At 41.3% G+C, this 27,838-nt stretch overlaps 1 protein-coding gene across 7 annotated transcripts in view; it reads right to left on the bottom strand.

Annotated features, from left to right (window-relative positions):
- Window positions 1-20,086, bottom strand: part of prex1 (phosphatidylinositol-3,4,5-trisphosphate-dependent Rac exchange factor 1) — a 275,267-nt gene extending 255,181 nt beyond the window's left edge. For 5 of the 7 annotated variants that reach the window (XM_034173315.1, XM_034173313.1, XM_034173316.1 and 2 more), the window contains exon 1: window positions 19,656-20,085. In XM_034173315.1, the coding sequence (XP_034029206.1) occupies window positions 19,656-19,799 (144 nt within the window). In that variant the 5' untranslated portion in view covers window positions 19,800-20,085. Of the gene's footprint in view, window positions 1-19,655 lie in introns of all 7 variants that reach the window. The other 2 variants (XM_034173311.1, XM_034173310.1) reach the window with 1 other exon arrangement.
- Window positions 20,087-27,838: the final 7,752 nt, after the last annotated feature.

Consider the following 27,838-nt stretch of genomic DNA (forward strand, 5'->3'; position numbering starts at 1 on the left):
TACTCAAGTATAAGTCTTAAAGTATCTAGTATTTATTGTACTTAAGTATGACAAGTAATGTACAACTAAATGTACTCAAGTATTGAAAGTAAAAGTACAAGTAAATGTTAATACTCAAAAACGGACTGATTTTTTTATATTACTAGGCTTGTACTGAAAATTGTGCACATCACACGAAAACACTTCAGAAACAACGTTTCAAACTACTCACTAGGTGTTCACAGGAAACAGCTATTTATTTCTATATGTATTTATTTATTTTCATTGTTACATGGTTTTATCTTTTCTGTTGTGTTTTGTTTCATTAGGTTCTTTTTGTCTCTTTCTCTAAAACTGTATTGCAACATTATTAGTCTATTATTATTGACTATTATTGTCTATTATGTCGACTATTATTGTTGTTGCTATAATATATGAATAAAAATAAATTTAAAAGATTACAATTTGACTCTTTTACAACAACGAACGCTGAGCCATTAATTATTATACAGAAAATAAATCAACACAAACGTGCTGATGCGAACAGCTTAATGCTAACGCGTTAGCATTGGTCCCATTTTTAAGTTATAAAATACATCTATCAACTGTTTCAGAAGACCATAACAGGTCGGTTTAACATAAAAATATTAAATATTACTCACAGACATATGCTCTTCAGGGTTTTAGCGGAGAAAAATTAGGAAAAGACGAAATAAAACAATCAATCCAGGAATCGCAGATCGAATCACTGCTTCGATCTGCGAATCACTGCTTCGATCTGCGAATCACTGCTTCGATCTGCGAATCACTGCTTCGATCTGCGAATCACTGCTTCGATTGGTTCAAGGTTCAAAGCAAAGCAGTGCTGCAGAAAAGTTGATTACAGACCCGCTGCAGGTCTGTATTCAATGCAGAGAAATGATCATTTTCCTGACAAACACCCCCAAGTGCGCAACTGCAAAAAAGACTATCGGACATGACTCATGATAAATCGGACTGACTTTGTTGCAGTCACTAGTTGTCTCTGGGTCAAAACACAACTTTTTTGTGTGTGTGTGTGTGTGTGTGTGTGTGTGTGTGTGTGTGTGTGTGTGTGTGTGTGTGTGTGTGTGTGTGTGTGTGTGTGTGTGTGTTTTGTAACAAGTAACGGCATGGCGAATAGAAAATGTATCGGAAATGTAGTTAAGTAAAAGTGAAAGTAAGCTGAATTAAAAAAACTCAAGTACAAAGTCTCCCAAACCGTACAGTAGTGTAGTAAATAAGTACAGTAGTGAAGTATTTTTGCTTCGTTACTATACAACACTGCAGGCAACACGATGGAAATAATCACTTTTACTACCTGCAGCCAAGCATCCATTATGAAAACCGACACCTATTCTGCAAAAACACACATTAATGAAACACCCAATCCAAACGTTATTTCACCTGTTAGTCTTAGCTAGCAGGTAACTTCAAGATAGGCATTAGTCATTCCGAACAGGCCACACTGGCACTGCCAAGATGGCGACATGTCGGACCGCCCCAACAGACCATCAAACCTGCTCTTCAGGAAAATCTCTGTGTGACATCACAGAGGGTTCAATCACTATATGCACACAAGTATAAACAGCATGGTTTTAAATTCTGGGACGCAGCCTCGCACCAAGATGACGATAGACGATTTCATTGCGATATAAACCGCATGCTGAGGTGAAACCTGAGCTACACTCCAGACACTTTGCAGAAAGTTGTGGACATTTTGTCATTCAGACCTTCTCTATCAGGAAAACAACCTAATGACCTCAAGAAGAACCCACCACATCTGGTTGTGTTTGAAAATGCCAACAAACACTGCAAACCCGCTGCCCCCATCCCTACACCAAATACGGCATTCCCAGGGGAGGACAGCAGTAGTTCCTCCGGATCTACGTGGAGTCATTCCACAGTTAGTAAACATTCAACCGAGCATGATCAAAACCTTAGAAAGATGATGTTGCTGGAAGAAGCTGAGCCGTACATCAACCTGCTGAAAGGTTCACAGAGTTCTGGGCACACGCACCGGTGGCATCGCCTCAGATCTTATATCATTTCCATATGACCCAAACATCTCTGATGCTGCACGGCCTTACATCTGAAGGAGTCAGCTGACTTCTGAGCCAACAGATGTTGGTTGTTTTATATATCTATCTATCTCTCTCTCTATATATATATATTTTTTTTTTATTAAGACCATTTCCACAAACATTCCTAAATGTTCCCCGATGCTAAGTCACAGCTGGAAGAGCATGCAGACATCACCCATGTCTGACATCACACCTCCGGCTGTTAGTCGTTTAGACTTGTTAATTTAAATTCCTAAAATTCCTGCTGCACTCTTACACCTCAAGACATGGATTATACCCACAAAGAAGAGGGAAAGAAAAAGCTCAAGGTATGAAAAACTGCATTTAATCACATTTTATGCAACATGTGATTTGTTATTGGGAAATCTCATTGTGGGTTTGAGTATTGACAGGTGCAAACTGACCACAGCGAAGGACAGGTGAAGAACAGTGTCCTAAACAGGGGTGTCCAAGTTGTTTTTTTGCCCCTCAATCAATTATTCAATATGGATTAATAACATATATTAAATTATTATTTTCTTTTTAACACCATGCTTGACTTTAAATGTAAAAATTGGGGTTCAAACCGAAACTGCGGCAGCTTTTCTACAAAACTGCAACTTAATGTGTAACAAGAAACAATGGCCACTCGTGCACGTGAGAAACGTGCCACGGGCTTTTGTCACTCTGCAGACTGGCAGTAAATCTGCTTGTGGACAACAAACCAGCTGCTCGTCCATGTGAGTTTACTGGTCTGTGTTCGATACAGATGGATCAGTTAAGGTTGAGGTGTTAAAATGTGTAATATAATCAGAGTTGTGCACGGAAACCAGATAAATGTTGGTGCTTGAATCTCGCTGCCTGAGATCCAAAGCACTGGAGGGCAACATCAATGAAAAAGCAGCACGGCGTCACATTTGACTTGAGGCAAAAACCAAGCTGATATTTTTTATTGCCCTTTTCACATGACCTTGAAAGAAGCCATCAAGAATTTGCTGGAAAATTGTGACATCTTGGAAGAAACATTGCAAGGTTGTGTAAATACAACGTTCCGTGCTTGAATTTGCTTTTAGTCCTGCAAGCTTCAGAAAATCCTCAACTGAGTGACAAGTTTTGTATTCTCTTTTTTTTTTTTTTTAATTTAACCACCACAATGCATTTGAAAAGACACAACAAAGATGTCCTCATAGTACCAACTTACAGGCTCAATTCAAGTGGTTTAATATATATATATATATATATATATATACACACACACACACACACACACATATATACATACATACATATCGCTGAAAGATTTTAATAAAAGAAAACAAATGTGCTTTTCAGGGCAGCACGGTGGCTTAGTGGTTAGCATTGTTGCATCACAGCGAGGTCATGGGATCAATTCCCACCTGTGGCCTTTCTGTGTATGGTTTTGCGTGGGTTCTCTCCGGGTGCTCCGGCTTCCTCTTACATCCAAAGACACGCAGGTTAGGTGGATTGGAAACTTTAGGGCCCTGTCCCACTGGGGAGAGGATTAATTGCGCATGAATTGAGTACACAAACTGCAGGCGTTTGTTGTCGTCTGCAACAAAAATGGCCAAAAATGACAAATATCCCAGTATGAATTACGGATATATTAATAATATATAGCGAATATATGATGAACAATCACGGTTATATAATGCATGTAGTGAGGAAACTGATCCGACACATTGAGATTATCATGGTGGGATTACGGGTGTATTATGAATGCACAGCGCACGTGTTGCGTGTGCACGGCATCTGCATTGCGGTCATAAAATAAGCACACTCGGGCTGTCGGCATCACTATTTACACCAACAATACAGCCTCTGGAGCATTTGCTGGACTTGGACAAGTTGATCACAGAGTGTTGTCATTCGAGGGTTAACTGTTCATGAGTTTGGGAAGTGGGAGGGGGGAAGCCGCTCGGGGTGTGACAGTGTTTTTTTTTTGTTTTGTTTTTTTTTGAGTGAGTTGTGGCTAAACAGCAACTCTTCCTTTTGTTGGTGTTAAATAAAAGTCCTGGATTGCAGCAGCTACGTCTTTGTGGATCTATACAGCTGGACTGGCACTGACTGGCAGGTATGTCGCTTTCTGCCACATATAGTACTTTGGGTTTGTGTGACGTGTTTGTTATGCATTCACAGATTGTCCGCAAATCAGCTGCAAAGCAGATGTAATAAAAACACTTTATTCGTGGCCAATTTGTATGCATTTGCTACAACATATTTTAGTTTGTGATGTGGACATGATGGGCACGATATATATCTGTTTTACACACTGTCCCGGTCCGCTGCCAAGCTGCAAATCCCCGTCAGTTGCGGATATCAGCAGTTAACGGCAGATATACAGCACATAGAGTGAGTATGCATTGTGTATGAATTGAGTATGTATGGAGTATGTAAGGTGGATGTTATCCGCATCCAGATTTTTGAACAGCTCAAAAATCCTGGCTGCAGACATGCGTACCTCTGCGGATGATCACGGGCGTGTTCGGATGACGGCCGACTCATACAGGCATGTTACAGGGATATTGCGGATGTTTGGCGAATATGGGCCAATTTTGTGCGCAATCCATACGCAAATCCTCCTAAACGCCAGTGGGACAGGGCCCTTAAATTGCCCGTTGGTGTGAATGTGTTTGTTTGTCTGTATGTGGCCCTGTGACAGACCGGCGTCCTGTCCACAGTGAACCCCGTCTCACGCCGTATGACTGCTGGGATAGGCTTCAGTCATCGATTACTATTTAATCCACTAGACGGCGGATGCAGCCTGGGAGCTTTTGCCAGCAGCCTCCATCTTTCTTAGCATTATTCTGCATCGCCAGACATTAGATTAAATAGGAATCTATGATGCACTGACTTAAACTTGGGTTAAAGTGACCTGAAGTTGATTGGTTAAATAAAAGCAAAATAAATTAAAAAATAAATAATAATAAACTGTGGAGTGAGCTTTCATAAGTGTGGAGGAAATTACTAGAATTGCTGAATAAAGGTTTGAAAATGATTTATTTTGTTGTGTTGATCTGTATTCTGTAAAGTGATTTCAGTTTTACTGCCTGAATGTTTTATCATGATAAATAATAAAATATCTCACCATTCGTTTAGTGATTCAATTAGAAACTTTCAATTTATCCCTTTTTAATTAGCCTTCACGTCAGGTTTTCCATCCTGGGATATTCTGTCAGAGCAAATTCATAGAATGGAAATGTTTTTTCTCTCACTTTGGTGGGTCACATGACAGTCACTTTGACATTGTATATTCTACTAATATAAGAATAGACACGAATGAGATTCATTTCTCTATGTTATACTCCATATTCCAGTGGAGCGTTTTCAGATTTCTTTCAGCTTGGTCCTGAAATTATTGAATAATCTTACTTTCCCCCTGGCTGGCGTGGCTGTTTCATATTATTTACTTTATTTTAATATTTTTTCAGAGAAGCGCTCCGTAAAAGCAGCACTGCAGGCGGGTTAAGAGCAGTTTTTAATATTAATATCTTTAATATGATGCAAGCGTGTGAAGCTTTTACTTTCACCCCTGATTATTTCTCATCTTTAACTTCATAATGATATTAAGGATCAGACTAGTATCTCGTGTCATTTCAGACATAGTGCGTTTGACAAACTGATGGTGTTATTTTCTATTTTGCTTCACAACATCTGGTGTGGGACCAACAAATTCATTCAAGTCTATTATATAATTTGTCTGACCCTCTTCTGTATTTGTTTGGACAAATATTGGCTGTACAAATGTGGGAGTGTTTTTGTATAACTGGTTGTCAGACGCTAACCAGGATGGCGGCGCTCTGGTAACAGCCAGCAAATGAGCAGATCCCCCGGCCCTCCATCTAGTGAGTAAATAGAAATCGATGGCTCCAGCCCCCCATGACCCGATCTTGGAGAAGCGGTTGAAGATGAGTGTGTGTGATGCGCTTTTCAGCAAACCTTTTTTTTTTTAAGAAGTCTTTTCTATTTCACTCCACCATGAAATTCTATAACTAATGATACAAAAAAAGCAAATTTTGCACTATACATTTTTTCCTACCCTCCAGTCACAAACCATGAGCTTCAGTCTTTGAGATTGATTTCAAAACACAGATCGCAATTATTTTGATCCTATAATGAGGATAATTGGAATCAGTATCAAAGATCATTAAAAGAATCAAAGGTCAGACCAGATCCAAGAAGTCTGAATTTACTCAGACGCTCGTTACACATAGATGGAGTCCATCCTGCATTCCCTTGTGTGAGCAGGTAACCACGGAGAATGCCGAAGAATGCCGACAATGCCATGATTGCCCAATGGTTACTGAATGAACGCACAATGATCGGTGTTGTTTGCCATGATACGCATGAATAAAGTTAATTTTATTCAGCGCTGTCATAAAGGGCACAATGGGTTCATTATCGGCTGATATCTGGCAAGTTTCTCAGGTTTTACGCATGTTCAAAACTTTGAGTGGAGATCAGGTGGAGAGCTTTCTCTCTCTCTCTCTCTCTCTCTCTCTCTCTGTGTGTGTGTGTGTGTGTGTGTGGATGTGCGGCAGAGTTCTTTCATGTCTGTTCCACACAAACAGTGAGGAAATATAACACCATGCTTTTAGACCACAGCAAACTCTGCTCAAATCCAGGATATATGTCAGAAAAAGCTTCTGCTCAGCACAGACCTCTATGCAAATATGACATCATCTGTGGCACCCAAACTCCACACAAAACAACAACACACAAGGGATGCTGATGCAGTTACACAGAAAGGTGTTTTTGCATCTCTTCTGCACCCTGGAAAAATTTTAGGACACACAACAGACTCCCAAAGGATGCCGTCCTAGGTAATGGGGCCTTCAGTTGCAAGTCACCTGCAGTGTTATAGGCCTGGCAGGCCACCATGCCAAGGAGAGCCTCTACTAGGCTAGACATATTTAATGAATGACACCAACAAAAAAAATCCCGCCAAATATACATTCATGTGCAATCATTTTAGCCCATCTCCAGCACTTTGTTCTATTCTTTCACACACAATCTTCTGCAGAGTAACTGCTACTTTTGACGTGATTTGACAGGTTGCTAATAGGCTTATTATTTTTATTTTTTGATATTAATGGTGGTCGGCTGACCATGGTGTTAGAAACCCTCTTTAAATATTCTGCTGTGGCCATCAAATAAACTAGGCAGCCAGAGGGTTCAACAGAAGACAGCAGAGTCTGATATGTTCTCCACAGCTGTTAACATCTATCAACATAATAAAAGTCGGACATTACCCCCCCCCCCCACCCCACCAAATATATTTTTTTCTCTGCTGCCATTTTTCTCGATTAAAAGTTATCAAGAACTCCTATTTCACACCAGACATCTGCACTGCTGAAGGCAAAGTGCTCTTTAAAACTAGAGTGCCAAGAGTCCTGTGGGTTACCGATTAAATTAAAGCTCAAGGCAAAATGGTCTCAAAAACAGGCCTATAAAACCTGACACGATTCAGAAAATCAGGATCACAGGTGAAATATAGATCAAAGACACAGAAAAAAATAACAAATATCAAAGCAGTTGTCCACATCCAGACTCAGTTATGGCATTGATACACTTCCCACCAAATTATCTTTTGTCATATTTTCAATGCAGTGATTGTTGTGATATTACTATCCGATCGTATTATCTCACACGTATGATTGTGTGTAAGAAAGTCATTGGACACGCAAGGGTGAGGTGGCCGCCTCTGTCAATTTTCATGCTTCCTCAGTCTTGGCTGGCATCAACGCCATTCTTTGCCAGAAGTAAAGAGTCAGGCAATGATAGTTTAATGACAATTGCCCAGTTGGGCACAAATAATTTCATAGTCTTCCCCATTCATCCACGTTTTTGTTGTTCGCAACTTTAACATTATGTGCGTGCACATTTATTTTATCAGCATATGCATTTTCAGAACATCTGTATCAGATTCTGCTGCCAGCTGATGTTGGCAGCAGAATTTATCAGGGTAGCACAAAATGTCAGAACACTGGGAACAAATTATTTTGATAATTTCCCCACTCAGTGAGTCTTTGGGCTACACAGCAAGGCGCTCCATCTGTGCAAGTAGTGTGTCCCTTTCTGGATTATGCACGCGAGTTAAGACCAATTTATTTCCGTATCTGTGACTCCACAGTCAAGAGCCCCCTGCATTGTCCAAGCCCCTCTCTGTAACCTGGCATGCACCTCCCAAAAATTCTAACTACATGTCTAGATGACAGACACTGCACCGGTTGTGACTGGTCACTTTTCCGGTTTCACTCCTTCCTCTCCTATCAGATTTAAATGCTTTTGCAATGCGCATGCTGACTACATTTCAATCATGGATCAAATAGAGGAATGTTTGGCAGAAGAAGTCTGCAAATATGACCAACTTTACAACACAGAGTCGAAACACTACAAAGACCCTCAAATGACGCGCAATCCATAGAGAGAAACTGCACGTAGCACTATGGAGGTCTATAATTGTATAAATAATTGGAACTCATTAAAAGACAAAGTTGTCAAAAAAAAAAAATTTAAAAACCGGGGGGATGACCAGCAGCAGTGGCAGTGCAAAGAAAGTCACTGCCTTGTTCTTCATGTTGCGCCCCCTATGTTCCAGCAGTAAATTGCATTACGACACCCACCAATGTGATGGAGAACTTCAAAAGGGTCACGCCCAAGTTTCCGGTTTCACAATCAACAACTTTCATGGGACAGTAGGCCACTCTTCATGTAACACATTGCTCCCCCTACTGTTCTGGTGGTGAATTGCATTGCCTCTTGTGCTGCCTCTTGGCCACGTCGTCATTGCCAACGAGAAGCGGTTCTCAATCGACTTACCTGGTTAAATAAATTTTTTAAAAATTGCGACACCCACCAGTCCTGACGGAGGACTACGAAAGGTTCACGACTGCATCAAAGCAACTGCGTGACCATGAAGTTACGGAGTAGAAGAAGCAGAAAAAGGCCTTTATACACAAATACTTCAGCTACTCCTGGCAGTTCATCCAAAAATCCCTCATTATTCTGTGCCATTGTGGCTTATTGTTTTCAGTTTGATCCTTTTTCTGTGTCAAGCACTTTGGCTCAACTTACATTTTAACACACATTATAAATCACATTTGACAACTTTGGCATACACTCTGACTCTGTCAAGAGTTAATTTAACTCTAATGTATGTAACGCCTGAACTCAACAGTTTTTCGGCAGTCTGATTGGTCATTTACACACAGACAAAGAGGTTGAGTTAATGCACCATTCACCCAATTCAGACACAGTTACGTTATCCACTCCTACATGTGCGACATGTGCATTTGCCAACTTCAGTCAGGCTGAAGCTGCTGAAACCCACCCGCGTCGTGGCCAAGATGAGAGTTACACTCTGAAGCTATTTATACCCCCAACTCAGAGAAACTTGATGCTGGTGATTCCCACTGAGAGAGGATGGCTGCAGAGATGGAGGGGTTAAAAAAAAAAAAGAAAAAGGGGAGAGATGACAGAGCTGACTTGAAGAGGAAACTTGAGGGCGGCTTCCTGCACGTGCATCTTCCTGTGCGCTGGCCGAGCAGTCATCCTGTTTGCTAACTGCAGGTGAACCGAAAAAGTTGAAATACAAAAAGAAACAGTGGCGATGCGTTCAAGCTCACCAGCTCACATCCGTATGAAACGTGTGTGTGTGTAACCTAAAACAGAGAGGTCACAGAGGGCAGGATTTCCAGATGTTTCCTATTACTGACGCCTTCTTTCTCACCGCCTTCCTCTCAGGTTAAAAAAAAAAGAAATTTATGAACGACGGTCAAAAGCTGACCAACGTATCTTCCATTCACGTCCAACCTCGTCTTTAGCAAGTGACGATGCAGCAAGACGCAAGTCAGTGTGGTCAAATAAAAGAAGACGCCAGCAGCTTTATGGTTAGAAAGAAAAAAACCCCTTGGTTGTTCCAGGTACAACCCTGCTGATCCTCACATATGTGTCACCTACATTTTGGTGGATCACAGTCGGGAAAATCCAGTTGCCTGGATTAAGTCAACAAAGTTCTACCATAAAAAAATCCCCACTAATCCACTCATTTAAACAAAGTGAGACCGTTGCGGCTGAGCTGTGGCCAGAACCATTATCATCACCGCATCCTGACACCGAAGAGGAAATAACTTCGATACCTCTGAGCAAAATGCAGCATCTAATCCATCTCATTCCCAACCCCGACCCCTCCTCCTGTGCCAAAATGTTTTCCTCCAGCAGCCTGGAAGAACATGGTGGTGCCGGGAATAATTGCCGGAGAACGAGTGACATGCAGGATGGCCGACACGCTCAAGCAGGATAACCATCACTATTGTGTGTCGTCATTGCAACTGTGGCGACTGAGCGGCGATGCTGCAACGGGGCAACAAAAGGAGGCGGAAAATAAATCAGTGACACAACAAAGAAGGTGGCGTGACCTGGGCAGCAAAAAGCGAGGTGCCATTCAACAATCACGCTTTGCTTTCGACCTGAGATTTAAGGGAAGAAAGCGGTTTTGTTTTCCGAAGCCTCAAAAAAACAAAACCATCGAAAAATGCATTTGTGACGCATTTCGAACTTGTTAACTTGTTTAAATGATCTAAATGATCACATTTCCCTAGGCTTTGGAAAGGCCTGGGCACTTACACCCTAAAACAGCGAGTGGGTAGACAGAAACACAGAGACAGACAGATAGATGACACCAACCACCCCGAGTTTTTTAACACAATAACTCAAAAACAGTAAGTGTCATCATCTTTTACATCCCCAAATTAAAAGCTCATATAAGGAGGACAAACCCATTAAATTTGGTCAACTTTGATGCATCAAATCAATCCAGAAAGCAACTTTGTTTTACCTGTGTAGTATTCCATAGTCCTGTCTACCACCCAAAAATAAGCTGTACACTGTAAAAACTGTACCTCAGTGGAAGAGGTCAGGTTTTCAACACTATCTAAGGTTTGCCTGTCTGTCGACAGGAATGAAGGTAACCAATGATTGACATCCATCCATCTATTTTCTATACCCGTTTACTCCAATGAAGGCTCACAGTGAGTCTATGCCAGCAGTCAGAGTGTGAGGTGGGGCACACCCTGGACAGGACACCAGTCTATCACAGGGCAGCAACTGATATATGTGGTGAAATGGAAGGTGTTCTTGATTTTAAAGAAAGAATTGTTCCATCATCCACCACACTTGGATCTGTGATTTTCTGTTGGCGTTCCTGTGACGTGTTTTTTCTTGATAAAACATCAGTCTGATATAGGCCCTGAGACCCACTGGTGCCGCAGCTTATTCCTGGACACGGGAGCGTGAAGTAGATCAGTTCAACAACAGTTCAACTCGGGTTATTTCCCCAACAAAGACCGGCACCATTTACAGCTGGGTGGACTGAGACAATGCAGATGAAGTGTCTTGTCAAAGGATTCAGACAGGTAGGGTGACTGGGAATCAAACCCAGGTCTACATATTTGTGGAATGCACAAAATGTTCCATTTCTCTTAAGAACTTTGTTAACAGCAGTGTCTGTCGACTTCTCAATGAATCAATTGCACACACCTGATTGTGCAAACACTTCTGGCTCTTTAGAAAAAGGGCGAGTTGCATACAAACAAAATTCCTGCACCATTCACATGACGTAGACGCAAAGACCTTAAAATTAAAGTGAAGCTCATTTCATCATGGCTTTAAACTCCTATAAGCTCTGGTCGATGCCCATCAATGACCTGGCTGTGGGTGGCACATTGTTGTCATAGTGCCATGACATCAACAACAACAAAAAAAATAATAATAATCATTAATTTGGAAGTCAATCATTGCAAAAGGTGTCTAGCTCGGATCAGCATAGCAGCACTGAAGCTGTGATGATCACAGGTCTGTTTATTTCCTGTTCTGCTGAGCTCCACCCCTTCAATTCTTTTCTTATAGCAGTAACTGACTATAAAGTTAACAGCCATGGACATTATTCAGTTACATTTATTTATATGCTCCAAATCAAAACATGTCACCTCAAAGTCTAACCTTACACACCCCAGAGCAAGAACATTCTCAACAGTGGAAAGCGGAATAATTCCCTCAGCTGTTTTTGACTGCAGGAAGAAACCTTAAGCAGACCAGACTCAGAGAGGTGACCAACTGCAGGTAATTTTAAATCTAGTGATCATAATTACCAGTAATCAACCAGGTGATAAAGTTCAGTTACTAAACTGTGATTCTGTTGTGTGAACCAGTGGACTTTTGCACTGCAAACTCACATAAACCTTAATGTTGTTAAACACAACACAAATTTGTTAAACATTTGAAACTATAAAAATCTAACTCAGAGATTTTCATCCAGATTTCAACTTTGAAAGGGGCAGATTTGAAAATGAAAATAGTCCAGGTTAAACTCTTGCTCAAATAACAGAATTATTAAAAAGGAGTCATACAGCGCAAAACCAGCTTTTACATTTTCATGCGTTTGAAGTTTAATGTTAAAAATCCCCCAGTGTTTTCACAGACAGTCTACCTGCTATAAACATCACTTCAACCTGACCCAGTTGGGTTGAGACCTCTGTGATATATGTACCAGAAATGCTCCCAAAATGCTCAGGTTCTTCAGATTAGTAGAAGACACCCACCACCACCAACACACACAAAACTTTTGAAAGTGAATGAATGATTGAATTTATTTGGCACACACAGACCCAAAATAACAAAGTAAACTCACAAAAACAATCCAACAACACACCCATGTGCCCAAAAGGGTGTCGACAGAAGCAAAAGCTTAGAAACGCCCACCCCTTTAACCAAAAAGTAAAAATGTATACATATGTATATAATAATATACATATACCTATGACAACTAATACAAAATATAAATTAATCATTGAACGAAAATTTCAAAACAGAAATGTGCAAACAGCAGTGCACCATGTACAAACCCCCCCCCCCCCCAAAAAAAAAAAAAAAAAAAATCAATAAACCTAATTCATCACACCATAACAATGAATTCAATGATTTTTGTAGAGTCTTTTAAAACCAACCAAGTTACCGAGTGATTTTATGTTATCTGGGCACAAATTCCAAATATTAACACCTTTATTTTTACTTTAAACATAATTTGTATTTGGACGCCTCGCTGGAGAGGTGTTCCGGGTACGTCCCATTGGGAGGAGGCCCCGGGGAAGACCCAGGACACGCTGGAGGGACTACATCTCTCGGCTGGCTTGGGAACGCCTTGGGGTTCCCCCGGAGGAGCTGGGGGAGGTGTGTGTGGATCGGGAGGTCTGGGCGGCTTTGCTTGAGCTGCTGCCCCCGCGACCCGACTCCGGATAAAGCGGAAGATAAATGGATGGATGCTATAATCAAATCGGTCCCAAAATTTTAAAATGTGTAAACAGACAAACAATGGATTTGTTGGCTCACGATATGGTTTATTATTGGAGGGCTATATATATATATATATATATATATAGCCCTCCAAGAGACTGCCGGTCTGTCCGGGGTGTACCCGCCTCTCTCCCTACGACTTCTGCGATAGGCTGCAGCACGCCCATGACCCCTACATTGAAAGAAGCGTGTCTAGAGAATGAATGGATGAATATACAGAAAAAGCTGTCACTCCCAAAACTTGCAAAAAGGTTATTCTGTGACATAATACAGTCACTGTCCACAAAGTGAAGAACATCATGATATTACAGCAATTCTACGGTAACAGAATTACAGTGACAGCAAAATCTAGAGATATTTTATTTTATCATTAAAAATTCACTCTGATTCCAATTGTTTTTCCCATTCATTTTTGGTCAACGTAGGTCACCAACCCCAACAATGACCAAACAGTTATTTATGGACCTGAGCAGATTCAGATGATACAAGAGAACTCGGCTCCAGGTGTGAACTGGGCCCAGGACTAACTCCACTATAACCCTAAATCAACCTCGCAAAGTTCTCCTCTGCCCAGAGTTCTCTTGTTACCGATTCAGAAACATCACACAACGCGAGCTCTAATTTAAAAAAAAGTTTCCTGTGAAGCACAGAGGCATCAAAGTAGAGAAAATAAAGCCACTCAGAGAAAAGGATGATCACAAAAACAATATCCTTCAAGACAAAAATACTATTTGAAGGAGTCACTTACTTTCACTACTTCATCCTCTCCACATGCTCCACACATAAGTACCTACTCCTACCCTGACCCATTTCACTCCACAGCTTTCTTGAAACCATCCACTCTGAGAGCTTATCATCACCACAGGGTGCTGCACAGTGACAAAACGCCGACTCCCACCGGAGAACATCAGCAGAGGATTGGACAGGCTTTGTCTTCTCCCCAACAACTAGTCCACTGATGCAGCAGCACCTGCCACTCCGAGATGACTCCACATGAACACACAACACATTCTGTCTTATAGAGAGTGCTCAATCTTCTTCTCGCACATCCTTTTCCCACACTGGTGTGGGGTGGATGTGTGTGGGGAGTCAGGAATGAACAGTTTTGGGGTTCAGCGTATCTCTCAGGGGCACACCGACAATCAGGCGCAATCAAGAATTATACCCACTACCCATTCAGTTCATGTCAACCTATGGTACGAGCTGAGCTACAGCCATTGTATCCAAAAGGTGAAAAAGAAGTCAGCAGGCTCAGGGGGTTTGTCTTATCAAGCTAGTTTTCTCTGGGAAAAAACCCTCCAAGCAGAGATACATGGATCTTATTTGCAGAGTGTGCGTGCATTAGTGCTGAAACAATCAGTTAAATACTGCAAAAAAATATTAAGGTCTTAAACAAGCAGTGAAATGTAGGAAACTCAGAAAGAAGAGCTTTTTTCAAGCCACATGCATTTTCAACTACACCTGCTCATAATTTTACACCATGAATGTGATGATGACATTATTTCCTACAACAAGCTCAAACATGTCCAGCAGGTGGCAGACAGCTCTATAGTACATTGCATAAGGGGAGTCAAAATCAAACACTTTGTCCACGTCATGATATCTGGGTACCGGATCTAGTAGGGGATTATTGCCTGTTAGGGTGAAATATGGTGGGCACCTTGTGTGCCCCGTGTCCACTACAGTAACCATGAAGCCCCAGCAGGAACCCTGAATACGAGTGGGCTAACAGGGCTCTGGTGACACAGGAAGTCTTCAACAGTGGATCAGACGGAGGAGGTGATAGCTCAGAACCCAACGGCTGTGAAGGCGGGTGAAGGCTGCAGCAGGTCCTCAGACCCCGATCGACCATCGGTGTGCATTCCCACGTTAAACAAACCCACGCACAAAAGTTTTTAGAAAGACACCTGAATGTAGCTATCCTGTCCGGGAATCGACCAAGAGACAATCTTTCTTGCCACTGAGAGACTGCGATGACATCACATTTTCGATTCATCTGGTGTAGTTAAAGTTAAGCAACATCTCATCCGTTTGTCCTCATTCAACTTGATGCCTCAGAAGATGATGGCATGTGTTGTTTTTAAAGGGTACGTGAGGGTTTTCCAAAGCCGACGAATAAGAAAGAAAACCATGAACTACAACCTAACCTAGTTATCTACTGCATACAGGCTGTTTTAGTCAGAAGACTTTGGATATATATCTGATATGTTTAACCGTATCACACCACTCTCACGAAAAACCTGCACGGCTTAAATTGATGCGGTCAGAGGAGAAAGGACCGCCGAGCCGCTGCTGAAAGCTTTCAGATGTCTCCAGGAATGAGAGGCCAGACGTGTCGGATCGCTCTTTGGGGGTTCCGTCTTTATCATTCTGCAGGAGCTGGGTGGGGGAGGAGCCGAAAACGTGTCTGTCTGCTGCCTGGTGTGTCTTGTAACACAAGATAAGATGACTCTTGTACATAACAGAGAAAGGAAGCAATCACCACCCCCCACCCCCCCAACATGTTAAAACTTACAGTCATTAAAAAAAAAAAATCTGTAAACTATTTCAGGCTGTTGTTTCATACTTCATAGATTGTGGAAGTGGTCCTTGCATAAACCATTAGGAGACTCGGAAATCTATTAGTACTTATGGCCACTGGGAGCGCTGTGCAAACTGTATCTCCACTGGGATCATTTCAAGAATAGAGCAGCTTGAGGAAGTTTGCCAACACATGACAGCATGAGAGAAAAGCAGAAGTGCATCTGACAAATGTTTAAGATGTCGAAATGAGAACATGCCACACAATCTGCAACATTTTTCTTTGCAATAAAACACCTTTTTGTGGTAAAAACGGAAGATAATCACAGCAACCAGCCAATACCACGACCTTTAACCTTGCTGTGGAAGGGCAGTGGGCAGTGCAGAAGGAAGCAATAAAGCATATTCATGAAATCACATCATGTTTCCAGGCAGCCACACTGACTTTGGTCCTCAGCGGGACGAATCGACCACCTGCGCTCTGTCACCAATGGAAATGAAGAAACCGACGGGGACAAGTGACAAAGTGAATGGCGTCCTGCAGGTGGGAGAGCCGCCGACGCTGGCGGCTGAAAGAGATGTGTAAAATTACCGGGACGTTCATTCATCACAGCCTGACGAGTGAATATGCAGTGAAATGATTTCTTATCTGTGCACGGAAAAAAGGTTTTTTGGGGGGGGGGGGCGCTCATGAATATCCGTCTATTTGCAGGGCCAGTGGGAGGTGCAGGTCCTTTTGAATGTTGTGAACTTTGACACACAATGGAGAGAGGTGCGAGCGAAGCAGCATGACGGAGCTGTATGCACGACTCCTCTCAACGCCTTTATCTAATCACCAATCAGACAAAAGGCGTCAACAGCGAGACCTCAGACCAAACACAAAACAAATTTCTGGCAGTTTAGCGTGACAATCAGGCTATAAACTTGAATGTGCAGCACAAGAGCATTCATGATGCAGTATATCATATAAGTGATTTGAATTTACACTTTTATAAATGTGATCAGTTGCTATGATCTGTGGTGCAGGACGGCATCCAGACCCAGGTGCACCCTGCACGCCGCTGTTACTGCACGATGAGCGGCCATCGGTCAGAATAGCTGATTTACGCAGTCCTATACTCTGAAAATACGACCCAAGCGATGCCAAACAACCACTTCTGATGAGAGTTTAGTTCTTCACGCTGTGCCAATATTATGGCTGCCTGCCAGGTTACAGTACCAACTGCACAGCTCTAAACAGGAAACGTGGTCTGCACAAGTTCCGGTAGGAAGTTTGTCATATTGTACTTCTTTCAGTAGACAAATGGGGAGCCAATGACAACTATTAAAAGCAGCCAGCTGTGTTACATACAGGGATTTTCTGACACCTATTCCAGTTGCACATACTATGCAATAAGACCTATACCACATACTGGCTATCTGTCTGGTACTTGATGTTGTGTCAGCAGAGTTAGTTCTAAACAGATTCACATCTTTACCACATACTAGATACTCCAATTTTGCATACTGTGCAATAGCTCCAAAAGAGTTCAAGACCTCCATCACATACGTGCTATCGGTCCGGCACTTGCTGTGTCAATGGAGTTACTTCTAAACAGCTTCACAGCTTTACCACATACTAAGTGTTCCAAGTGCACTTATGCAGAGTTCAAAACCTCCATCACATATGGCGTCTCTTCCGGGACTTCCAGTTGTGTCTACGCAGTTTGTCAAAACAGATTCCAACCTCTACTAGCTATTCCAATATGCAATGAGTCCAAAGGGGTCCTGATCTTGATCACATCCTTGCTATTGTTCTGGCGTTTACTACTGTCCCTGCACAGTTGGTCAAAAACAGGATTCAATCTGTACTACACACTGGGTATTCCTGTTGCACATGTATAATGGGCCTAAAAGAGGTCAGGGATCCCCAAGAATCTACTGAACATCATAGCTAGCCTATGCACAGATACTGTGAGTGCTGGACAGAGTGAAGGCACAGCTATTGTCTCTATTCCACTTGACCAGTTGTCTGCCTGGGTGGTTACCATCCTAGACCCAAGGACGTTCCATGATGATGTGGATGCAGCGAAATGTAGCACCAGCACATGCTCCCTGACTTGACTAAAGAGATTCACGATTGACAGGCTTTGAGCCTGACCCAGGAAAAATAGGATGTAATTCTCCATTTCTGTATTCTGAGAAACCAACATTTCTTGAGAATGTGTCAAGTTTTGATTAATTGAGTTAAATGTTGAGAAACGTTGGTTTCTCAGAATGCAAAAGATGGAGGACCACACATTAGCTTTTCTAGGCCAGCCTCAAAATTTCTCAATTGCCCCTCGTACCTGATATTCTTCCTGCACCTCCTATTGTGCCCAAAACAGGATTAGAACTCTATTACATACTGGTTATGCCAGTTGCACATATATAATGGGTCCAAAAAAGGTCAAAGCCTCTACCACATGCTGGCTATTCTTCCAACACTTCTTATTCTGCACATAGTCAAGAAGTCAAAAAGCAGTCAAGACCTTCAAGACATAATGGCAATTCTTCTGGCACTTCCTGTTGTGCCTACACAGTTGGTCAATCCAATAAGACTTAAAGAGTTCCAGAGCTCCAGCCTATAAAAGCCATTCTTTAGGCAATTGCTGTTGGACATATGCAGTGGGTCAGAAACAGGTCTAGACCTCCACCAAATACTGAAAACTCTTATTGCACATCTAGTTGCCAGAAGCGTTACATAGGGTGATTGTCCCAGAACTGATTGACAGAATTAGATTGACACTGTGCATATGAGCCGGAAATCGATGTGTCTGGATGGGAACCTTTGTGGGTCCAAACCTACAGATAGTTAGATAGAGGTATATTTTCATCAAAAGACTAGTCGATTATCAATAAGTGCAAGGTATAAAAACAATTATGAAAATAGAATGAAAAATAATTTTTCAAACACAAACTGACTAGTTCCAGTTTATCCAGCAGGGACTTGCTGGTGGGGGTGGCTGTTTGTTGTTTACTATTGTAAATTCAGACATTAAGCATATTTAGTTGCTAGGACAAAAAAAGGACATCTGTAATGGGAAATTTCCACTTTTTCATGAAAATAGACATGAAACTATTTATTTTGTAATGGTAATTGAAAAATAATTGATAATGAAAATTAGTTAAAGGGGAGATTACTCTTTATTCTACCAGATTTATTATTACTTTTGTTTTAATAAACATTCTTGGTTATTTTAAGACATTTTTCAACTTCCCCTATAAACGATTCATGGTGAAGTAATCCTCAGATTAAACGCATAATGTAGATGATTCTGAGCTGCAGCCACTTGCTGTCATGTTGTCAGGTTCCGGTAGATGTTACAGGGAAAAAAATATGAATAAAGCGGGCATGCTTTCATCTACGTACTTTACTCGTTTGCGCATTGCGCCCTTTATGACGTTTAAAACAAATAATAAACACAGCTCAACAACTACTAGTTGTAGCCCGAAGAAAATTAAAGTGCATTTCTTCGCAATCTGTTCCGTCTGGTAGAGTGGAAACAAGCCGAATTTAAGAGTATTTCCTGATTAATTGATCAAATGTCAATAGACGTGTCAGAAGGTCGTATGTTCGCCAAAATCTTAAAATGATAGATTTTTGAGAGGAGTTTGGTGCGGCGGTTTGTTGCTGCTGGAGCAGCGCCGCTCTCCGCAGCGTAATTGAAAAAAGTCAAATCTTACCGACTGGAGGAAGCGTAATGTCCCAACATAATCCCTCTCGGTGTTCAAGATTTCATTTAGGACACAAAGCCTGAGCCGCTCCTGTCGGTCCGAGTCCTTGGCGGCGTGGATAACGTTCTCCAGGTGCCCGTCTTGCTCTTCCATGCTGCTGATTTCAACCCCTCAGAAAGGGTGCAGAAAATAAAATAAAATAAAAAAAAACCCACACACGGTGCAGACTTGATGCCTTTAGTCCATTTTGCAGCCGCAACTTTTACTAAATCTCTCCGGCGAGCGGTGATGCACAATAACGCACCACGACGACGTGAGAAGTAAAGTTGGTGAAAAGTAGCGGATAGCAACAGTAAGCCTGAGTGATCCAGCGCCAGCTGAGAGCAACAGAAGATCAGCAGCGCAGAAGGAGGAGGAGGAGGGACCCGGTGCCACAGGGGCCACACGGACTGAGCGCACAGCGGCGCGCACCGAGCCGCCGGGACCAAATAGCGCAGAGGAGGACCTCGCAACGTGCACATTAAAGGGACAAGCCTTCATCCACGTGGAAACACGGGGGTCTGACGCGCAAAAACAACCCGACGCACCCTGAAGGTCATTAAAACCTTAATTAAGGGAGCTAATGAAGTCATTTATATTCTAAAGTTTGTTTGCATGAGTAATATCCGCAAACAAAGCCCTTAAAAGACTTTGTTGTTATTGCCACTCCAAATATTTATTTTTCATAAGATCCAAACCCCCCGTGTCCCTTAACTGGGTTTAGAAAAAGGATGGAAGGATGCGAGACGAGATTAACTAGATGGGCACTGTGGTAAAGCGATGACCAACACCTTAGTGCCATCTTCTGGTGACTGAATTAAACTGCAAGTGGTCTGAGTCAGATTTTTTTTTTTTTTTATTTCTGGACAATTTTTATAATTATATTTATGCATGAGGTGTGCTTTTTATGTACTAGTGTACACTTTTTATTGGGGAAGTTATAGTTTTGTTCAAACAGGTGTTTCATTTAAAATTAATTAGGACAATTTTTCTATCTTTTTTAAATTTTATATTTCTGTTTATGCATGATGTGTGCTTTTCATGCACTATTGTGGACTTTTTATCAGGAAGTATAGTTTTTCATGCACTATTGTTCATGTTTATCAGGAAGTATAGTTTTCTTCAAACATCCATCCATTAAGTCATGTGATTTGCTCACCAGATGTTTAATTTAAAATTAATTAGAACAATTTTTATAGTTCTTGACCATTTTTATATTCTGGACAGTTTCTATATATTTTTATTTACACATCATGTGTGCTTTTCACAGCTGGTCTGCTCTGTGTCAGCCTGATCCCGTCAGATCTTACTTAGCTGCTATGTGTGTTTTTCCAGGTTACACTGGAGTTGCATCAGGAAGGACATCCGGCATAAAACTTGTACCAAATACGAGTGCAGATCAGGCTGTATCCGCTGTGACGACCCCAAACAAAAACAGGAGCAGCTGAATGAACAACATCACGTGTGCTTTTTATTTCTTATTTTTTCTTCAAACAGGTCAATGCATATATTTTACCAAGTCATGTGATTCTCTCATCAGATGCTTCATTTAAAATTAAGTAAAACAATTTTTATATTTCTGAAAATTTTTATAGTTCTGACAATTTTTACATTTCTATTCCTATTCGTACATATGTGGTTTTATGTACTACTGTACACTTTCTTTAATCACACAAATAAATTAATTATGAGCAAAATGTGTTACACATGCACATACAGAGCAACAAAGTTTCTTTTCCAACTTTGCAGTAGTTTCCCAATGAACTGAAAATGTGTGTATCATTAAATAAATTCAAACAAATGCCCAAAACATACTGAATGGTTATGTGATGGATCAGGAAGTGTAAGTTCCCTCAGTATAAATCTTTTGTTTTTTCTTGTATTTGTTTTCAGATTATTTGAATAATTTGTGAACATGAAAATGATTAACAACACGTTTTTTTTAATCATTTAAAAGAGTAGGACTCATTAAATTTACACATCTTCCAACTCCTTTCTGACACTGAAAAACACAGTTTTTCATTCATTCTTTCATTCAGTGGTCAGTTTTGTTTTCAAAAACATTTGCTAAATTGTAACAGGATTAACAAAAATATGCACTTCATCTTCATTACTTTATTTGAATCAAATCATTTCAAAATGCTTCTTTGTCATGACATTTCCTCAGAATATTCCAATAATGGCAACATTTTAGGGATTGGACAGCAAAAATACAGATAGTGGGTGAGCGAATCCATCGCTTGTTTATGTAATAACTCAAAAACAATGAATGCCATCATCGTGTGCTTCAACAAATTAAAAGAACACATAATGTGGACAAAGCTTTTGGCATCTGGAGAACTAATTAATAAACTACTTCGATGGAAAAGCAACTTTGTTTTGCCTATGTTCTATCCTGTGGATGTGTCTGCCCCCTGCTGGACACTGGGCATGCTGTGCACTCTGCCTTCGTGTCAAATGACCAACTGCAGCTGCATTTTTTTGCAAACACGCAATAAAAGAAACAGTTAACTAAACTTCAGCACCTGTTAAACATGGGTGGCTGAAGAATTTTAGAGATGTGTGGTCAAAGGTCAAGACTGAGATTGGTGTATTTAATCAATAAAATAAAAGTCCTGCCCCCCAAACTTTGATTAAAAAAGTTGGAGAAATTTCCTGTCAGGCTTGCTAATCTTCAGTTAAGCATCTGAAGAGAATAAAGTATATAGGAACAGCCACTGCTTTCTTTAGAAAAAAAATAATAAATTGCATAAAAGCGAAAGCTGGAGAAAAATGCTCAGATTAGCACAGTAACAAAAAAATTAGAAAAGATGACTGACAAGACAGCTGTGGTTTTGTTTAACTCAAATTTTAATGATTCACACAGACACCACATGAATGCTTGATTTGCTCACTTATCTATGCATTTAAATAAAATAAAAAAAGGTACACACACACATATTTGATCACCAGGATCCATCCTGAAGCAGGTAATAAATATGAGGACACTGCCCTCTAGTGGATTCAGATAGAGGTGCGTCTTTGCAGTTGCAGAATTTCCACCCCTGCCACATATTTCTCCATGTAACGTGAAGTTGCTTCAGGAAGGGCATCCGGAGTAAAACTTGCGCCAAATCAACATGTGGATCTCCATGTTGCGACTCCGAGTGCAAACAAAGGAGCAGCTGAAGGAACTTACTTATTAAATAAATAAGTCAGGAGGTCCAAGGTTACACGTGCGTAATACACAATGACCTACAGAGCTATCGAGAGGCGGTGCAACCAAATTCCACCTGGCTGGGAGGCGGTGTGGTTGAAATTTGTTCAGTGTTCGTCTAAGTCTCTGTTAAATGTTGTATTCTGAGGATCGTTTTGCTACTTTGGATCTTTAATCATTTGTAAATGTTGATATTATCAAATGCACCAATTCTGACTTGATACAGTGAGGAAAATAAGTATTTGAACACCCTGCGATTTTGCAAGTTCTCCTACTTATAAATCATGGAGGGGTCTGAAATTTTCATCTTAGGTGCATGTCCACTGAGAGAGACATAATCTAAAAAAAAATCTGGAAATCACAATGTAAGTAAGTCCCTTCGGCTGCTCCCTTGTTTGCACTCGGGGTCAACACAACAAATCCAAGGTGGATCTGCATGTTGAATTGGCACAGGTTTTACGCCGGATGCCCTTCCTGACGCAACTCCACATTACATGGAGAAATGTGGCGGGGGTGGGATTTGAACCCGGAGCCTTCTGAACTGAAACCAAGCGCATTAACCACTTGGCCATATGTTACTGCTGCAAATAAGTATTTCAACACCTGTGAAAGTCAATGTTAATATTTGGTACAGTAGCCTTTCTTTGCAATTACACAGGTCAAACGTTTCCTGTAGTTTTTCACCAGGTTTGGACACACTGCAGCAGGGATTTTGGTCCACTCCTCCATACAGATCTTCTCCAAATCTTTCAGGTTTGGAGTTTCAGCTCCCTCCAAAGATTTTCTATTGAGTTCAGGTCTGGAGACTGGCCAGGCCACTCCAGGACCTTGAATGCTTCTTACGGAGCCCCCTCCTTAGTTGCCCTGGCTGTGTGTTTGGGGTCATTGTCATGCTGGAAGACCCAGCCATGACCATCTTCAATGCTCTTACTGAGGGAAGAGGTTGTTTGCCAAAATCTCGCAATACATGACCCCATCCATCCTCCCCTTCAATACGGTGCAGTCCGTCCTGTCCCCATGCTTCACGGTTGGGATTGTTTTCTTGGGTTGTTTCATCCTCTAAACATGGTAAATGGAGTTGATTCCAAAAAGCTCTATTCTGGTCTCATCTGACCACATGACCTTCTCCCATGCCGCCTCTGAATCATCCAGATGGTCACTGGTGAACTTCAAACGGGCCTGGACATGTGCTGGCTTGAGCAGGGGGACCTTGGTGCCCTGCAGGATTTTAAACCATGACAGAATCATGTGTTACTAATGTAATCTTTGTGACTGTGGTCCCAGCTCTCTTCAGGTCATTCACCAGGTCCTCTTGTGTAGTTCTGAGCTTTCTCAGAATCATCCTTACCCCACAAAGTGAACCCTTGCATGGAATCCCAGACCGAGGGAGATTGACAGTCATCTTGTGTTTCTTCCACTTTCTAATAAATAATCATAACAGTTCTTGTCTTATACCAAGCTGCTTGCCTGTTGTCCTGTAGTCCATCCCAGCCTTGTGCAGGTCTACAGTTTTGTCCCTGGTGTCCTTAGACAGCTCTTTGGTCTTGGCTATGGTGGACTGGTTGGAGTGTGATAGATTGAGTATGTGAACAGGTGTCTTTATACAGGTAACAAGTTCAAACAGGTGCAATTAATACAGGTAAAGAGTGAAGAATAAGAGGGCTTCTTAAAGAAAAATTAACAGGTCTGTGTGAGCCAGAATTCTTGCTGGTTGGTAGGTGTTCAAATACTTATTTGCAGCAGTGACATACAAATAAATTATTTTTAAAAATCATACATTGTGATTTCCGGATTTTTTTTTTAGATTATGTCTCTCACAGTGGACATGCACCTAAGATGAAAATTTCAGACCCCTCCATGATTTCTAAGTGGGAGAACTTGCAAAATCGCAGGGTGTTCAAATACTTATTTTCCTCACTATTTCTGTTTGTATTTGTGACCCTTGATTGGAATAAACAGGTACAGAAAGTGAATGAATGAATGAATAAAATGTCTTATGCCATTCGATCACTTGATGTCAGGCAAACAAATTATTTTCTGAAAACAAAAAGTGCCCCCCCAAGACAAAGCAAAGCCACCTTCTGCTCACATTACATGGCCTGGGTGCAGTAGAAGAGGGTACAGATACGGGACTGACCTGCCCCCAGCAGAGTGAGTGTGTGGCAGGTCACTGTTGTACTCCTTAAGACATGTCTGCAGGAAAAATACTATAAAAATGATATTTTCAATGCAGAAATATCTTTTTAAGAAAAGTTCTGAGCAGAAACAGCAACATTATAAAGTGTAAATGCTTTAGCATTAAGTTTTTTCAGGATGCGTTGCAGACCTTAAATGCAGGAAAGGTCGTACAGTAGTGTTCAGAATAATAGTAGTATATGTGACTAAAAAGATTAATCCAAGTTTTGAGTATATTTCTTATTGTTACATGGGAAACAAGGTACCAGTAGATTCAGTAGATTTTCACAAATCCAACAAGACCAAGCATTCATGATATGCACACTCTTAAGGCTATGAAATTGGGCTATTAGTAAAAAAAAAGTAGAAAAGGGGGTGTTCACAATAATAGTAGCATCTGCTGTTGACACTACAAACTCAAAACTATTATGTTCAAACTGCTTATTTAGCAATCCTGTTGTGTGTTGGGGGGTGTGGCTGGATGTTTTGGTGTTCTTTTCTTTTCTTTGCTCTTCAGGTGGCATGGAAACTGATTCTTCTGTGGAGAAGGTGCTGGCTGAAGAGTCCTCACCCTCATCAACATCATGTGCAGCACCTGTGACTGGTGCTCACATGCAACCTTAAAGACTTTCAGCTGAAGCAGATAATTGGATGGCGTTCTGCATTTAAGTCATGTGTGATTCAAGCAGAACTGCCGGGAACTCGACCTTGTGATGTTCGTTTGTGAGACGCTGAGGACCGCGCCTGGGTTTGACACATCGAGCCCGTGAAGCAAGGAAGGGTGAGGACACATGCTGTCAGCACACATCAAAGGTGATTAAGTGTTCGACTAATTGTTGATAGTAACTTGGTGTTTTGTTACGCAGTATACCGGAATTGTGATGAGAATTGTGCAGTTTGCTTCTCACTGCTGTGGCGTGCAGGATAAGTGATCCTCCACTTGTTGTGAGAAGCTGCTCATTTGCATAAAGTTAAAAAAGATACTGACCTGAATGTGTTGCTGATAGCGTGTGTCTTTTGAAAGATATTGTTGTAACTGCTGACTTACCTCACCTCTTCTTTGCTTCACAGAGAGTCGGTTTGTCGTGTCCACCTGGGGGGTGTTTGGCGGTGGTAGTGAGTCCAGGAGCGCCGGGCTTTGATCCTTGCGGGCGCTGGAGAGCGTGCCAACAGTCACTCCACCAGAGGGACGCTGTTTTTGTTTTTACACCTTTTATGCACAGTGGGTGTAATAAATATATTGTTTTTGGAACCGCTTTTCTGGTTATTTGTAGCGCTGGGTTCCGTCTGACGCAGGTCCGCTCCTCAACCCGCGTCGACACATAACAAATCCTGTGAATCACTAAACTAGTATTTAGTTGTATAACCACAGTTTTTCATGATTTTTTCACATCTGCGAGGCATTCATTTTGTTGGTTTGGAACCAAGATTTTGCTGGTTTACTAGTGTGCTTGGGGTCATTGTCTTGTTGAAACACCCATTTCAAGGGCATGTCCTCTTCAGCATAAGGCAACATGACCTCTTCAAGTATTTTGACATATCCAAACTGATCCATGATACCTGGTATGCGATATATAGGCCCAACACCATAGTAGGAGAAACATGCCCATATCATGATGCTTGCACCACCATGCTTCACTGTCTTCACTGTGAACTGTGGCTTGAATTCAGAGTTTGGGGGTCGTCTCACAAACTGTCTGCAGCCCTTGGACCCAAAAAGAACAAATTTACTCTCATTGGTCCACAAAATATTCCTCCATTTCTCTTTAGGCCAGTTGATGTGTTCTTTGGCAAATTGTAACCTCTTCTGCACGTCTTTTATTTAACAGAGGGACTTTGCGGGGGATTCTTGCAAATAAATTAGCTTCGCACAGGCGTCTTCTGTCACAGCACTTACAGGTAACTCCAGACTGTCTTTGATCATCCTGGAGCTGATCAATGGGTGAGCCTTTGCCATTCTGGTGTTTCTTCTATCCATTTTGATGGTTGTTTTCTTCCACGCGTTTTTTTTTTTTTTTTGGTCCATTTTAAAGCTTTGGAGATCATTGTAGATGAACAGCCTATAATTTTTGGAACTCTGTATAAGTTTTCCCCTCTCCAATCAACTTTTTAATCAAACTACGCTGTTCTTCTGAACAATGTCTTGAACGTCCCATTTTCCTCAGGCTTTCAAAGAGAAAAGCATGTTCAACAGGTGCTGGCTTCATCCTTAAATAGGGGACACCTGATTCACACCTGTTTGTTCCACAAAACTGATGAACTCTGACTGAATGCCACACTATTATTGTGAACACCCCCTTTTCTACTTTTTTTTACTAATAGCCCAATTTCATAGCCTTAAGAGTGTGCATATCATGAATGCTTGGTCTTGTTGGATTTGTGAGAATCTACTGGTACCTTGTTTCCCATGTAACAATAAGAAATATACTCAAAACCTGGATTAATCTTTTTAGTCACATAGCACTACTATTATTCTGAACACTACTGTATATTAACAAATAAAGCTAACCCGACTAAACATGAAATATTGTGGTTTGCAGTGATGTTAAAGTCATGTCAGAATTGCTGTTTTTTTTTGTTGGAATTTGCTTTTTTCCATATCATCCCCATTTTTTCTGATTTTGGTTTGTAGATGAGGAAGAGAATGTACCTAAGGATGAAAAAGTGTTGATTAAAGCATGCTGGTAAAGGAAGTAAAGGGTAGATACGGCATCGAGTAGAGGAATGTGAGAGCTTGAGGGCATGTACACACACACACACACCTTCAGACAGTTTACCTGAA

Source organism: Thalassophryne amazonica, chromosome 6 (assembly GCF_902500255.1).
Source record: "Thalassophryne amazonica chromosome 6, fThaAma1.1, whole genome shotgun sequence".
In the NCBI taxonomy this organism is placed as follows: Eukaryota; Metazoa; Chordata; class Actinopteri; order Batrachoidiformes; family Batrachoididae; genus Thalassophryne; species Thalassophryne amazonica.